The sequence below is a fragment of the Manis javanica genome, chromosome X (genome assembly GCF_040802235.1).
Source record: "Manis javanica isolate MJ-LG chromosome X, MJ_LKY, whole genome shotgun sequence".
Classification (NCBI taxonomy): domain Eukaryota; kingdom Metazoa; phylum Chordata; class Mammalia; order Pholidota; family Manidae; genus Manis; species Manis javanica.
The window spans coordinates 112,896,509-112,912,520 of record NC_133174.1 but is presented as its reverse complement, the minus strand read 5'-3'; the positions used below and the strand labels follow the sequence as shown (position 1 = coordinate 112,912,520).

The 16,012-nt window shown below is 36.2% G+C and overlaps 1 protein-coding gene across 15 annotated transcripts in view; it reads right to left on the bottom strand.

Annotated features, from left to right (window-relative positions):
* SMARCA1 (SNF2 related chromatin remodeling ATPase 1) overlaps positions 1-16,012 on the bottom strand; it is a 284,916-nt gene that overhangs the window by 237,585 nt on the left and 31,319 nt on the right. For 14 of the 15 annotated variants that reach the window (XR_012127464.1, XR_012127463.1, XR_012127461.1 and 11 more), the window contains 5 exons: positions 15,752-15,884; positions 15,052-15,200; positions 6,327-6,446; positions 679-789; positions 297-410 (listed from right to left, as the gene is read on the bottom strand). Coding sequence is in view for 8 of the 15 variants with exons in the window: in XM_073227843.1 (XP_073083944.1) it covers positions 297-410; positions 679-789; positions 6,327-6,446; positions 15,052-15,200; positions 15,752-15,884 (627 nt within the window). In the remaining 7 variants the exon portion in view is untranslated. The remainder of the gene's footprint in view (positions 1-296; positions 411-678; positions 790-6,326; positions 6,447-15,051; positions 15,201-15,751; positions 15,885-16,012) is intronic. The other variant, XR_012127465.1, reaches the window with a different exon arrangement.

Below are 16,012 nucleotides of genomic sequence, written 5' to 3'. Positions count from 1 at the left end.
CTTTCTACATATTCTCTGACCACTGAAAAACTAGCGTTATTAAAATAATGTATGTTACTATTACTATCTTGAAATATCGGATAACTCTCCCATCAATCCCAGTTAGTGATGATTCTACTGGTAATCCAATAGTTTGATGCTTTACTTTTAGTTAAACCTCCTCTTTGGTTTTAAGAAAACCAATATTTTCATTTATTTTTATTTTCTCTCATATTAAAACGGAACACATTCTAGTCTAGCTTAATTGATTATATTAGATTGAGAGATTATACCAATCTAAAAAATTGAAAAATTACCTTATAGCCTATCGTCTTCCTATAATAAAGAATTTCCTTTTCCAGGAGCTCAAATAAACGTGGTGGGAAAAACTGAAAATCCTGAACATTTGGCTGTTTTGGAGGTCGTGGAGCCTACGGGGGAAAAAATGCATGACATATGTATTTGTTTTTAGTACATGAAGTGAACATACTTATCTTTCACTACTTCTTTTTAGTACAAAAAAATAAATACAATGGAATCCATTTACACAGCTGAACCATATCAAGTATTTTACTGTATTGCTGTTACAGTTTAAGGACCGTGATTCAGCACTAATATAAGTAAATCTGAATCACAGACCGTGTTACTAACAAGACATTTATGCTGTAGGACATAAAAAGTGACTTCATACTGTTTTACCTTTGGAACCTTAGGCTCACTGACACGTAAAGCCTCTCTAAAGTAGGCATCTACTGCATAGTTTGCTTTGCGTTCTCGTTTAGGGGGTTCAATCCACTCCACCATCCCAAGCTGTACGCAAAAAACAAGGACAAATTTGATTACTCCAAACTGTTTTATAAAAATCGAGAACATCAAGGTTGCAGAAGCATGAGAAAACCTTTGATTAAGAAGAATCAAAACTTGGTTCATATGTCACAGTTGCACAAACCAAGCTCCAGAACTTTGTACTGTATACCAAGTTGAGGTGTAAGTATGGTTGGTTGCCTTTTCTTTTTTTAAGGTAAGTTTAAAACTTACCACTTCCTTAGTAATTAAGAAGAATTCACACAATCTGGTTAGTATTTTATATCAAAATAGTTAAATAGTATTTAATATATAAGGCAGGCTAACATGGATTCTGGTAACTGGTAAATGTACAAATTAGAAAAAAAAAGGTGAAAGGGATAAATAATGAGTATCAACATGACAGGCATATATCCCTTTAAATGAAGAGAAATTTTTAAGAGAGACCTCCTGGAAGATAACTGTGGGAAAAGTCAAGGGAATCAAAAACACCTGAATTTGATGGCCAACAGGCACATGAAAAAATGCTCCACATCACTAATTATCAGGGAAATGCAAATAAAAATCACAATGAGATATCACCTCACACCAGTTAGGATGGCCAGTATTGAAAAGACTAACAACAACAAATGCTGGCGAGGATGTAGAGAAAGGGGAACCCCTCCTACAGTGCTGGTGGGAATGTAAGCTAGTTCAACCCTTGTGGAAAGCAGTATGGAGGTTCCTCAAAAACCTAAAAACAGAAATACCATTTGACACAGGAATTCCACCCCTAGGAATTTACCCAAAGAATACAAGTTCTAAGATTCAAAAAGACATATGCACCCCTATGTTTATTGCAGCACTATTTACAACAGCCAAGTTGTAGAAGCAAGCTAAGTGTCCATCAGTAGATGAATGGATAAAGAACAAGTGGTACATATATACAATGGAATACTATTCAGCCATAAGAAAGAAACAAATCATACCATTTGCAACAACATGGATGGAGCTGGAGGGTATTATGCTCAGTGAAATAAGCCAGGCGGAGAAAGACAAGTGCCAAATGATTTCGCTCTTTTGTGGTGTTTAACAACGAAGCAAAACTGAAGGAACAAAATAGCAGCAGACTCACAGACCCCAAGAAGGTACTAGTGGTTACCAAAGGGGAGGGGTGTGGAAGGGCAGGGAGAGAGGGAGGGAGAAGGGGATTGAGGGGTATTATGTTTAGTACACATGGTGTGAGGGGTCATGGGGAAAACAGTGTAGGACAGAGAAGGCAAATAGTGAATCTGTGGCATCTTACTACAGTGATGGACAGTGACTGCATTGGGGTATGGGTGGAGACTTGAAAATATGGGTAAATGTAGTAACCACATCGTTTTCTCATGTGAAACCTTCATAAGAGTGTATATCAATAATATCTTAATAAAATTAATTAATTGATTGATTGGTTTAATTACTAAAAATAGACCTGAATTTGAAACCAGGTTCTGCCACTTTACTAATGACTAATATTTTATTTGTTACAATTGGAGTATGGCTTTGAAGAAATTATTTTCTCTATCTGTAAAATGGGAATAATAATACCTACCTTGAGGATTAAATGTGACCATATATGTGAAAGGAGACTACCAACAGTTAAATATAAGTTATTATTTTTTTATTAGTGTCATTAATATACAATCTTATGTTGGTTTCAAATGTACATCACAGGGGTTCAACAGTCCTTGTGATCAACTTATACTGTGATTGCAAATTATTGTACCTCTTTATCCCCCTACTCCTACCCCCATGCATACCCCCAACACCTCCTACTTGGTAACCACTAGTCATTTCTCAGTGACTATGAGTGTACTGCTATTTTGTTCCTTGTATTTTGCTTTGTTTTCATATTCCAAAAATAAGTGAAATCATATGGTATTTGTCTTTCTCCACCTGGCATATTTCACTGAGCATAATACCCTCTAGCACCATCCATGTTGCTGCAAATGGCAGGATGTCTTTTCTTTATATGGCTGAATAATACTCCATTGTGTATATGGACCACATCTTCAAATATGTTGTTATTAGACATCAAGAGTGGGGTGCACAATCAACTTGGCAGCATTACAAAACTTTATCCCAATATCAGCTAGAAAAGACAATCTAAAATCGAATAGACAAACTGACAATACAAAGTCCTGGAGTCTCTAGGAATGGTTTTCTTATTCAGACATTTTTCCTGATTTGTCAGTGCCTAACCCAGTGCCTTTACACAAAAGCAGCCATTAATGACCTAAAAGAGGCCATTAATCTACAATTAATGATCCCACTCTATTTGATCTTATATAAAGTGTTGAGTTCTAATGTTGATATCATATTTTAAGAGTGGATGATAAACTAAGATGACTAGGATGGCTAGTAAGCTACAAACTCACAGCATCTAGAGAAGTGAAGACCAAAGACAGCCATAATGGTGGCATCCACAGATGTAAAAGTCTATCAAATGGAAAAGAACACAGTTCTTTGTTGATCCCTAAGATTAAAACCAATGTGAAAAGTAGATTACTACTCAAAATAATTTAACAAATATGTCTTAAGTGCCTAATATATTCCTTGTAAGTCAGTGTTGAGGAATAAAACAACCTCTTCCATCAAGAAGCTTATAAGTTGTTAAATAAAAAGTTTTCTGAGAACCCAATAATATAAAATAGTGAAATGTACTATCCTGAAAGGAGTAAGATTCCCAACATGATGCCACTCAAAAAGAGGCTGGATAAGTATCTTAGATGCTATAGATGGAACTTCTTAATTACAAAAAAAGGTCAGACTGAATAACCTCCAAGGTCTCTTTTAACTCCAAGAATCTATAAGATATGGATTGCATAATGTGAGTTTACATGAAATGAGGAAAATCCAGAGCAGTGAAATGAGTTGGGGTTTTTTTTCCTTCAGATGGATTAATGTGAGATGACCATAATGGAAAAGATATTTTATAAATAATATTTTATTTGTTACAATTGGAGTGAAAATAAATAAATAATTTTCTAAAGTAATGTATTTGACCATTTAACATATACTTGTGAAGGTCTAGGTAGTCAAATGTGAAATAAGCATTAAAGCTCAATTCCTGAACTTTCAAAAACAGAATAAATCATGCTGAATTAGTTTAAGAGTACATTCATACAAACTTATTCAGGATCAATGCCAGTCATTGTAACTTAATTTACCAGGTGCTGTTGTAAAGTAAGACAACTGGTTCAAGAAATCATATGTGAAAATCTACCTCACTGTGCAAGTCCCATGATTTATGCATGAACAACATTCCTGCAGGTTTTCAATTCTCATTAATAGATAATATGAACTTATTTTAAGGACCTATCTATAAAATAAGAAAGACAAATAAAATACAAATCTCAACTCAAAATATTCAGAAAAAAATCTGATTTGGCTTCAATTATAAAAATACATGTCATCATCACTATTAAAATTTCTATCTGTACACAATTATTTTGCTAGAATGAGAAGCACAGGAAAGAAAACCTTGTATATTAGAAATAGACACATATTTTAGTAAGTCTAACTTTCCTCTAAGAATATATATAAGAAGCTCCACTGATATTTACACTCTTCATTGCTTAGTATTTTTCCACTTTGTAACGGACTCTTAATACCAATAAGCCCATGGGAATAATTGTAAAAGTAATAAAATTCACATCACATAATGACATCTAAAAAGCATATCAGGAAAGCAATTTCCACCTTGTGCATGCAAGCCTTTACCTCCATCTCATCAGAATAAAACATAAGCAGTATTATTTAAGATTAGAGATAAAACAACCAGACAGATGCTAAAAACTACCAGAAATGATGATAGTAACAATGCATTATCAGCATACTAGTTGCAATGCTAACTATATTGGTTTGCCTCTCATTTTTCAGTACATCAGTGACCTAGGGTAAGCTTTTCCTATTTTAATAAAATGCATTTCTGTCAGTTAAAAAGTACCAGCTTTATGGAACAACTTGAGCAACAAAGTAAATAGTGACAGAATTGTATTATAACTCAAAAAATAAAATAAAATTTTGAGTCCCCACTGGTATAAATAAATGGGGAGAAGGAACAGCTCTTCCTTATAGAAAAATTCCTAACAGAATCGCTCACAAAAAAATAAAATTTTTAAGTTTTTTAATGTAGTAAGTAATTAATAAATGTAGACAGAGTGAAGGAAATACAAAATTAGCATTAGGCAAACACCATAATAATGACCTGTTGCCAGCAAACTCCACCAATAGATAAAATGAGTGGGTAAAACTTTGAGGAATATCTCCCCCAAGATATTAATCAATTACACAGGGAAAAATAGTAACTCTACAGTGGAGAAACCCAGCAGACACCACCCCAACTAAGTGATCAAGGTTAACATCCCCAGTAATACGACACAGCAACATCATATGTTCCCCACTATGATGTACTGACAGCGATGTTAACATCTCTTCCATGGCATTCTTGCCGAAAATGCATGATCTCAATCAAATCACAAGAAAATGTCAGACAAGCCCAAAGTGAGAGACAAACTACACAATAACTAACCAATGCTCTTCAAAGGTGTTGGGTCATGAAAGACAAAAAAAAGACTGAGAACTACCACAATTAGAAGAGACTAAGGAGGCACAGCAATATAAATGCAATTTAGGTCAAGAGAAAGAGAAGGTAAGGCCCAGACTGGGAGAAAATATTTGCAGAAGACATATCTTAGATAAAAGACTGTTATCGATAACATAAACAAACTCGTAAAACTCAGCAATAACAAAAGAACCTGATTAAAAAATTGGCAGAACACCTGAACAGACACCTCCCTACCCAAAGAAGATACACATGGCATAAAAGCAAATGAAAAGATACTCAACACCATTATATCATCACTGAAATACAAATTAAAACAACATACCACTAGACGCCTGTTAGAATGGCCAAAATCCAGAACACTGACAAATCCAAATGTTAATGAGGATGAGGAAAAACAAGAATACTCATCCATTGCTTACAGGAAGGCAAAATGGTAAAGCCACTCTGGAAGACAGGTTGGCAGTTCCTTACAAAACTAAACATACATTTACCACTAAGTCGGCAATCATGCTCCTTGGTATTTACCCAAAGAAGGTGAAAAATTATATCCACACAAAAACCTGCACAGAGATGTATGGCAGCTTTATACATAACTGCCGAAACTTAGAAGAAACCAAGATGTCATTCAGTAGGTGAATGGATAAATAAACTGTGGTACATCCAGACAATGGAATATTACTCAGCAGTAAAAAGAAATGAGCTCTCAAGCCATGAAAAGACATGAAGGAACCTTAAATGCATATTACCTAGTGAAAAAAGCCCATCTAAGAAGGTTGCATACTGTATGACTACAACTACATAACGATGATAGTAATTGTAAGCAAGCAAATATATTACATCAAATTTCACTCCATAGCAAAGTACTTCAATAGGTAAGTACAGGGAGTTTTTAATAATTGTTACAGGGAGAAATGTTAAGTTGAGAGTTTAATGGTTGAGGTTAAAAAATTACCTTCTGTTTTTCTCTATAATCTTCTCCTTCAAACTTGTACAAACTTTGTTCAGTGTCCATTCGAAAATTCCTCAGGGAAGACTCTCCCATTTTCTGCAAGCGTTCATTCATCTCTGCAGTCTAAAGTTGAATAGATTGAAATTAGAAAATTACCTCTGAATTATTTAGAAAAGTCTCTGGATTCTTTTTCTTTTCATATCATTAATGTACAATTACACGAGAAACATTATGGTTACTAGACTCCCCCCATTATCAAGTCCCCACCACATACCCCTTTACAGTCACTGTCCATCAGCATAGTAAGATGCTATACAATCACTACTTTGTCTTCTCTGTGCTATACTGCCTTTCCCATGCCCCCACCTCTATATTATGTATACTAATCGTGATACCCCTTTCTCCCCATCCTCCCCAGTGCCATTTGGTAACTGTCAGTCTGCTGCTGTTTTGTTGCTTCAGTTTTTTCTTTGTTGTTATACTCCACATGAGTGAAATCATCCGATACTTGTCTTTCTCCGCCTGGATTATTTCACTGAGCATAATACCCTCTAGCTCCATCCATGTTGTTGCAAACAGTAGGATTTCTTTTCTTCTCATGGCTGAATAATATTCTATTGTGTATGTATATGTATCACATCTTCTTTATCCATTCATCTACTGATGGACACTTAGGTTGCTTCCATTTCTTGGCTACTGTAAACAATGACGCGATAAACATAGGAGTGCATATATCTTTTTCAACCTGGGCTCCTGCATTCTTAGGGTAAATTCCTAGAAGTGGAATTCCTGGGTCAAACGGTATTTCTATTTTTAGTTTTTGGAGGAACCTCCATACTGCTTTCCACAATGGTTGAACAAATTTACATTCCCACCATCACTGTAGGAGGATTCCCCTTCCTCCAAATCCTTGCCAACATTTGTTGTTCTTTGAATTTTGGATGGTGGCTATCCTAACTGGTGTGAGGTGATATCTCATTGTGGTTTTAATTTGCATTTCTCTGATGATTAGTGACGTGGAGCATCTTTTCATGTACCTGTTGGCCATCTGAATTTCTTCTTTGGAGAAGTGGCTGTTCAGACCTTGTGCCCATTTCTTAATTGGATTATTTGCTTCTTGTTTGTTGAGGTGTGTGAGCTTTTATCTATTTTGGATGTCAACCCCTAACAGATATGTCATTCATGAATATATTCTCCCATACTGTAGGGTGTTTTTTTGTTCTGCTGATGGTGTCCCTTCCTGTACAGAAGCTTTTTAGTTTGATGTAGTCCCAATTGTTCATTTTTGCTTTTGTTTCCCTTGCCTGGGGAGATACGTTCCTGAAGAAGTTGCTCATGTTTATGTCCGAGAGATTTTTGCCTACATTTTCTTCTAAAGAGTTCTATGGTTTCATGACCTACAGTTCTTTGATCCATTCTGAGTTTACTTTTGTGTATGGGGTTAGACAATGATCCAGTCTCATTCTCTTATATGTAGCTGTCCAGCTTTGCCAACAACAGCTGTTGAAAAGGCTGTCATTTCCCCCATTGTATGTCCACGGCTCCTATATCATATACTAATTGACCATATATGCTTGGGTTAATATGTGGACTCTCTATTCTGTTCCACTGGTCTAAGGATCTGTTCTTGTTCCAGTACTAAACTGTCTTGATTACTGTGGCTTTGTAGTAGAGCTTGAAGTTGGGAAACGAGATCCCCCCTGCTTTATTCTTCCTTCTCAGGATTGCTTTGGCTATTGGGGGTCTTTTGTGATTCAATATGAATTTTAGAACTATCTGTTCCAGTCTGTTGAAGAATGCTGTCAGTATTTTGATAAGGATGCACGGAATCTGTAGATTGCTTTAGCCAGGATGGCCATTTTGACAATACTAATTCTTCCTAGAGCATGGGATGAATTTCCATTTATTAGTGTCCTCTTTAATTTATCTTAAGAGTGTCTTGTAGTTTTCAGGGTATAGGTCATTCACTTCCTTGGTTAGGTTTTTTCCTAGGGATTTATTCTTTTTGATGCAATTGTGAATGGAATTGTTTTCCTGATTTCTCTTTCTGCTAGTTCATCGTTAGTGTATAGGAATACAACAGATTTCTGTGTATTAATTTTGTATCCTGCAACTTTGCTGAATTCAAATATCAGTTCTAGCAGTTTTGGAGTGGAGTCTTTAGGGTTTTTTATGTACAATATCATGTCATCTGCAAACAGTGACAGTTTGGCTTCTTCCTTATACCAATCTGGATTCCTTGTATTTCTTTGTTTTGTCTGATTGCCATGGCTAGGACCTCCAGTACTATGTTGAATAAAAGTGGGGAGAGTGGATGTCCTTGTCTTGTTCCCAATCGTGGGGGAAAAGCTTTCAGCTTCTCGCTGTTCAGTATGATGTTGGCTGTGGGTTTGTCATATATGGCCTTTATTATGTTGAGGTTTTGCCCTCTATACCCATTTTTTTGAGAGTTTTTATCATGAATGGATGTTGAACTTTGTGAAATGCTTTTTCAGCATCTATGGAGATGATCATGTGGTTTTTGTCCTTCTTTTTGTTGATGTGCTGGATGATGTTGATGGATTTTAGAATGTTGTACCATCCTTGCATCCCTGGGATGAATCCTACTTGATCATGGTGTATTTTGAATTCGGTTTGCTAATATTCTGTTGAGTATTCTTACATCTATGTTCATCAGGAATATTGGTCTGTCGATTTCATTTTTTGTCGTGTCTTTGCCTGGTTTTAGTATTAGAGTGATGCTAGCCCCATAGAATGAGTTTGGAAGTATTCCCTCCTCTTCTATTTTTTAGAAAACTTTAAGGAGAATGGGTATTGTGACTTCTCTAAATGTCTGATAAAATTCAGCAGTGAATCCGTCTGGTCTGGGTTGTTTTGTTCTTGGGTAGTTTTATGATTACCGATTCAATTTCATTGCTGGTAACTGGTCTGTTTATATTTTCTGTTTCTTCCTTGGTCAATCTTGGAAGGTTGTATTATTCTAGAAAGTTGTCCATTTCTTCTAGGTTATCCAGTTTCTTAGCATATAGATTTTCATAGTATTCCCTAAAAATTCTTTGTATTTCTATGGGGTCTGTTGTAATTTTTCCTTTCTCATTTCTGATTCTGTTTATATGTGTGGATTCTCTTTCTCTCTTAATAAGTCTGACTAGAGGTTTATCTATTTTGTTAATTTTTTCAAAGAACCAGCTCTTGGTTTCATTAATTTTTCCTATTATTTTATTCTTCTCATTTTTATTTATTTCTTCTCTGATCTTTATTATGTCCCTCCTTCTGCTGACATTAGGCCTCATTTGTTCTTCTTTTTCCAGTTTCAGTAATTGTGAATTTAGACTATTCTTTTGGGATTGTTCTTCCTTCTTTAAATAGGCCTGGACGGCTATATACTTTCCTCTTAGAACAGCCTTCGCTGTGTCCCACAGAAATTGGGGCATTGTGCTGTTGTTTTCATTTGTCTCCATATATTGCTTGATCTCTGCTTTTATTAGATCATTGATCCATTGATTATTTAGGAGCATGTTGTTAAGCCTCCATATGTTTATGAGCCATTTTGTTTTCTTTGTACAATGTATTTCTAGTTTTACAACTTTGTGATCTGAGAAGTTGATTGATACAATTTCAATCTTTTTTAATTTACTGAGGCTCTTTTTGTGGCCTACTTTGTGGTCTATGCTGGAAAAAGTTCCATGTGCACTTGAGAAGAATGTGTATCCTGCTGCTTTGGGGTATAGAGTTCTGTAGATGTCTATTAGGTCCATCTGGTCTAGTGCATTGTTCAGTGTCTCTGTGTCCTTACTTATTTTCTGTCTGGTTGATCTGTCCTTTGGAGTGAGTGATGTGTTGAAGTCTCCTAAAATGAATGCATTGCATTCTATTTCATCCTTTAATTGTTAGTATTTGTTTCACATATGTAGGTGCTTCTGTGTTGGATGCATATATATTTATAATGGTTATATCCTCTTGTTGGACTGACCCCTTTATCATTATGTAATGTCCTTTGTCTCTGGTGACTTTCTTTGTTTTGAAGTCTATTTTATCTGATACAAGTACTACAACATCTGCTTTTTTCTCCATATTATTTGCATGGAATATCTTTTTCCATCCCTTGACTTTTAGTCTGTGTATGTCTTTGGGTTTGAGGTGAGTCTCTTGTAGGCAGCATATAGATGGGTCTTCTTTTTTATCCATTCTATTACTCTGTGTCTTTTTATTGGTGCATTCAGTCCATTTACATTTAGGGTGATTATCAATAGATATGCACTTATTGTTATTGCAGGCTTTGGATTCATGGTTACCAAAGGTTCAAGGGTAGCTTCTTTACTATCTATCCGTCTAATTTAACTCAGTTATTATGCCAGTATAAACACAGTCTGATGATTCTTTATTTCTCTCCCTTTTTATTTTTCCTCTTCCATTCTTTATATGTTAGGTGTTTTATTCTGTACTCTTCTGTGTTTCCCTTGACTGATTTTGTGGATAGCTGATTTTATTTTGCATTTAGTTAGTATTAGGTTGGTCTACTTTCTTTATTATGCTTTTATTTTCTCTGGTGACATCTATTTAGCCTTAGGAGTACTTCCATCTAGAGCAGTCCCTTTAAAATATCCTGTAGAGATGGTTTGTGGGAGGTAAACTCCCTCAACTTTTGCTTATCTGGGAATTGTTTAATCCCTCCTTGAAATTTAAATGATAATCTTGCTGGATACAGTATTCTTGGTTTGAGGCCTTTCTGTTTCATTGCATTGAATATATCATGCCATTCCCTTCTGGCCTGTAAGGTTTCTGCTGAAAAGTCCAATGGTAGCCTGATGGGTTTTCTTTTGTAGGTGATCTTTTTTCCCTCTCTGGCTGTTTTTAATACTCTTGTCCTTGTCTTTGATCTTTGCCATTTTAATTATTATATGTCTTGGTGTTGTCCTCCTTGGGTCCCTTGTGTTGGGAGATCTGTGGACTTCCATGGTCTGAGAGACTATTTTCATCCCCAGCTTGGGGAAGTTTTCAGCAATTATTTCTTCAAAGACATTTTCTATCCCTTTTTCTCTCTCTTCTTCTTCTGGTACCCCTATAATGCAAATATTATTCCTTTGGATTGGTCACACATTTCTCTTAATATTCTTTCATTCCTAGAGATCCTTTTATCTCTCTCTGCATCAGCTTCTCTATATTCCTGTTCTCTGAATTCTATTCCATTAACAGTCTCTTCCACCTCATCCAGTCTGGTCTTAAATCTTTTCATTATTTGTTTTCTTTCTGTTATCTCCCTCTGGAATTCATCCCTTAGGTCTTGCATATTTCTCTGCAGCTCCATCAGCATGGTTATGACTTTTATTTTGAATTCTTTTGCAGAAAGATTGGTGATTTTGGTCTCACCAGGCCCTCTCTGGTGTTTGAGGGATTTTGGACTGAACAATGTTCTGCCTTTTCATGGTGATGGAAGTGGTTGCCGGAGAATGGCATGTGTCAGCTGGGAGAACAAATTCCCTTCCTTCTTGCTGGTCACCTTGTCCATCTCTGCTGCTTGTGCCGGTGAACTGCACACAAGGAGCAGCCTCTGGGTTAATCCCCTGAGCTACTGTGGGCAGGGCATCCCTCAGGATGGCCTAGGGCACTGGCAGTGGTTGCAGACAAGCAGCACACGTCCACCATGAGAACAGATCCCCTATGTGCTTCCTGGACTCTGTGCTGGTTTTCTCTGTCTGTGTGGGTCAACCAGGCACAGGGGTCAGCCTCTGGGTTAATCCCCTTAGCTGCTTGGGCAGAGCGGCCTTCAGGATGGCCTAGGGCATTGGCAGACATTGCAGATGAGCAGGGCATGTTTGCTGTGAGAATAAAGCCCCTTTGTGCCTTCCAGACTCTTTGTTGGTCTCCACTGTCTGTGCCTGTCAACCATGGGCAGGGAGCAGCCACTGGGTTTGGGCCTGTTAGCCACATGCTAGGGAATCCTCTGTGTGGTTTCTGTGGGTCGGGCTGCTGCCCCACTGTTCTGTAGCAATGGCAGGTCAGTTGGTTTGCTTGCAGTGCCAGTGGGATGGGAATGAACGGCAGGCTGCTTATCACCATGAGAGGCTTTGGAGCTGTGCTGCCACCCAAGGAGTTAGGGTGCCTGAAGTTCCTTAAAGTTCTCAGCCTGCTGTGCTAAGTATGCCAGGACAATTTTGTCCACTTGGTAAACCCTTGTCCCTTTAAGACTTTTAAAGCCCCCGCTTTTCTTTTATCCCAGGGCAGCCAGCTGTGGGAACCTGTTCGCAGTCTTAGTCTCAGATTTTGTTTTTCCATCCCTCTAATATCCAGTACACCATGCAATGTGTTTCTGTGCTCCTAGTGAAGATTACTAGGGCTGGTTATTTAGCAGTCCTGGGCTTCCACTCCCTCCCCACTCGGATTCTTTTCCTCCTGCCAGTGAGCTGGGGGACTGCTCGGGTCCCGCTAGGTCACGGCTTTGTATCTAACCCTTTTCCGTGAGATGTTGGGTTCTCACAGATGTAGATGTAGCCTGGCTGGTGTACTGTATCTTTTGGTCACTCTTTTAGGAATAGTTATTTTTGCTGTATTTTCAAAATATATATGGTTTTTGGAGGAGTTTTCCACCACCCTACTCATGCCACCATCTTTAGATTCTCGGATTCTTTTTATAAAAATCAAATTTTGACATGAAATAGCCTATCTACTAATTAGTAAGGTAAGAATGCAATGCCAACATCAAATTGAATATAAATTTAACTTGACCCAAATATTTCAAATGTATAAATGGTACTTCCAAAGTACTCTCACTTAGGCTTTAAGATCTTTTATCATTTGAGGTGCAGCCACATTATAATTTCTATTGCATAATTTTAATGGAACAAATAGCTAATGCTAAAATAAAGGCAAACTGGAATTAACCAACACATTTTGCATGCCAATATGAAACATATTAACACAGGATTGCTCAAAATTACAGATATGACCTCAGATACATGAAAAAATGCTCAACATCAGTAATCATCAGAGAGATGGATATCAAAAACACAATGAAATATTAATTCACATCTGTTAGAATGGCTATTCTTAAAAAGACAAGAAATAACAAGTGATGGTAAGTGTTGGTAAGTGAAGAAAAATGAACCCTAGGGCACTGTCAGTGAGAATGTAAAATGGTGGAGCCACTATGGAAAACAGTATAGAGGTTCCTCCAAAAATTAAAAATATAATTATCATATGACGCAGAAATTATACTTCTGGGTACTTATTTTAGGAAACAAAGACACTAATTCAAAAAGATATCTGCACCCCCATGTTCAGTGCAGCAGCCAAGACATGGAAACAACGTATCTGTCCATGAGTGGATGAATGGATAAAGAAAATGTGGTGTATATATATATTACAGACTATTATTAAAATCCTACAATTTCCAACAACATGAATGGACCTTGAAGGTATTAGGCTAAGTGAAAGAAGTCATACAGATAAAAGACAAATACCATATGATCTCACTGATATGGAGATATCATATAGACACATATAGACACAGAGAACTCATATAGACACAGAGAACAGATTGATGGTTGCCAGAGGCAGGGGTGGTGGTGGGGTCAGTTATAAAATAAATAAGTCTGGCGATATAATAATTAATCAATGAGTAAATAAATAAATTACCTCATCAACAAAAAATTCATCTTAAAAGTAAATTAAACCAAGTTACAAAAAATACAGTAAATAAGTGGACATGGGGATAGAATCAATAAAATCTAGACTGTGAGCAACTCAAAAGGCAAACAACCCACTTTCTTCACCAAATAGATTACAAGGGAAATAATACATAAATGGAAGAAGAACCTACAAATTAAAAAAGATATAGATGATGTATCAGCCAATGTCAAAGTGTAAACCTTACTTACATACATTCTGATTCAACAAAAAGACAACTGTTTTTAAAAAAGTAGAGCTACTCACGAGAAAATTGGAAATTTGAATACTAACTGGATAGTTGATGTTATTAAGGAATTTCGGGGGCTTTTCAGGTGAAATAATGCCATAATGATCATGTTTTTAAAAAGAGTTCTTATATTTTGGAAATACATAGTGAAATATTTGCAGCTGAAGTGGTATGGCTGAGATTTGATTCAAAATAATCCAGGAAGGGGGAAGATGAGTTAATGCTGCAAATGGGGCAGGACTGGGTAATGGTTTGGAAATGGGTGATAAGAATGTGGGGGCTCATTACACTATTCTGTCTACTTTCGCTTGTTTGAAATCATCCACAATAATTTGTGAAAAAAGCCAAATTCAACACAAAATCAAAATCTTCTGAAACACATTATTCGTTAACAAGTAATGCTGAAATATTTCATGTGATGTTCATAAAAGATGTTCAGTTAACATAATGTTATCAACAGACAATTTCTAATCCAATGCCAGAAAAGGTCATCAAAATGCAATCCTGACATGCATGATTAAACATAAAATTTATCTGGCTTTAAGTAAATACCAGTATTATTTTCAGTAAGTGTGAGGGATAAGGTCACTCGATTTTAAACCCCAGATCTTAGTCTTTCCCACAAAAATTAAACTAAAAAAACCTAAACTCCACCCTAGATAAAAATCTACAAATTCTTCGAGAGAACATGAGTCATTGGAAACATGCAGCTTGAAGCATGCATTTGGCAACAATGCAAATACAATAAACATTCCAAAGTAAGCTGACTTTTAAAACAATCCAGCATGAAAACAAAATGGCATTTTAACTAACCTTCTTTTCCCCTCTCTCCAGAAGGCTAGTAATATCTTCATCTGTCAGCTCGCTTTCTTTAGAAGCAAAAACATGGGTAGCTCCATGCCGTATCATTTGCAACATTTCCTCTTTTGCCAGCTTGTTGGACTGTTGATCAATGAGTCTTCCTAATAATAAAAATAGAAGTTGTATATATTCAATTATATTCCAGAGAAGGCGAAGTATAATTTGTTCTAAGCAGAAACTACCACATTTAAGTAAAATTTGATGAGAACAGGAAATTAGTGAGTTTTAAGTTATTTTTTAATGAAGAACCCTCCAAGTTTTTCTTCTACCATACCTTCCATTTCAATATGAAACTGTAAAATCCAGTTAAAACTCAGAACGTTTTGTGATGTTCAATTTGTCAGATCAAATCTGTCTGTATGGGGCACTAGTAATACTTGTTTTAAAATATTTTAAACTACACATTTTATCTGCTCCGTAATATCAAGTATTTCAAAAGACATGAAATTGACATTCATAAACAAGTGATGTTCAACTATCAACCCCCTATATCCAATGCAAGGCTTTAAATGGAACATTTAAACTAGCCATTTTAAAAAAAAACAGGTTTTTTCTCTAAGATCATAAATCTTGGTCAACATTCATTAAAATTTATCTCCTGTAAGGAAAGTTGCATGTTTTTTTTTAAATCTAAGTTTACATGTATAAATACCTTGTTGTATAACAATTGAGTCGAGTCTCAGTTTTATCTCAGCTCTTTCTACAATCCTTTCTTCAACAGTGTTGTCAGTGATGAGACGGAACACATGTACTGGCTTCTTCTGACCAATACGATGTGCTCGATCCTAGTAGATAGAACCCTAATGTAAGATATTGGGTATTCTGGATAAAATGTATAGTATAGCCTTCATATAAAATTCTGAAAATAAAATTACTTCCTGATGTCTCTAGACCTGCCAGTTTTGAAAGCAGG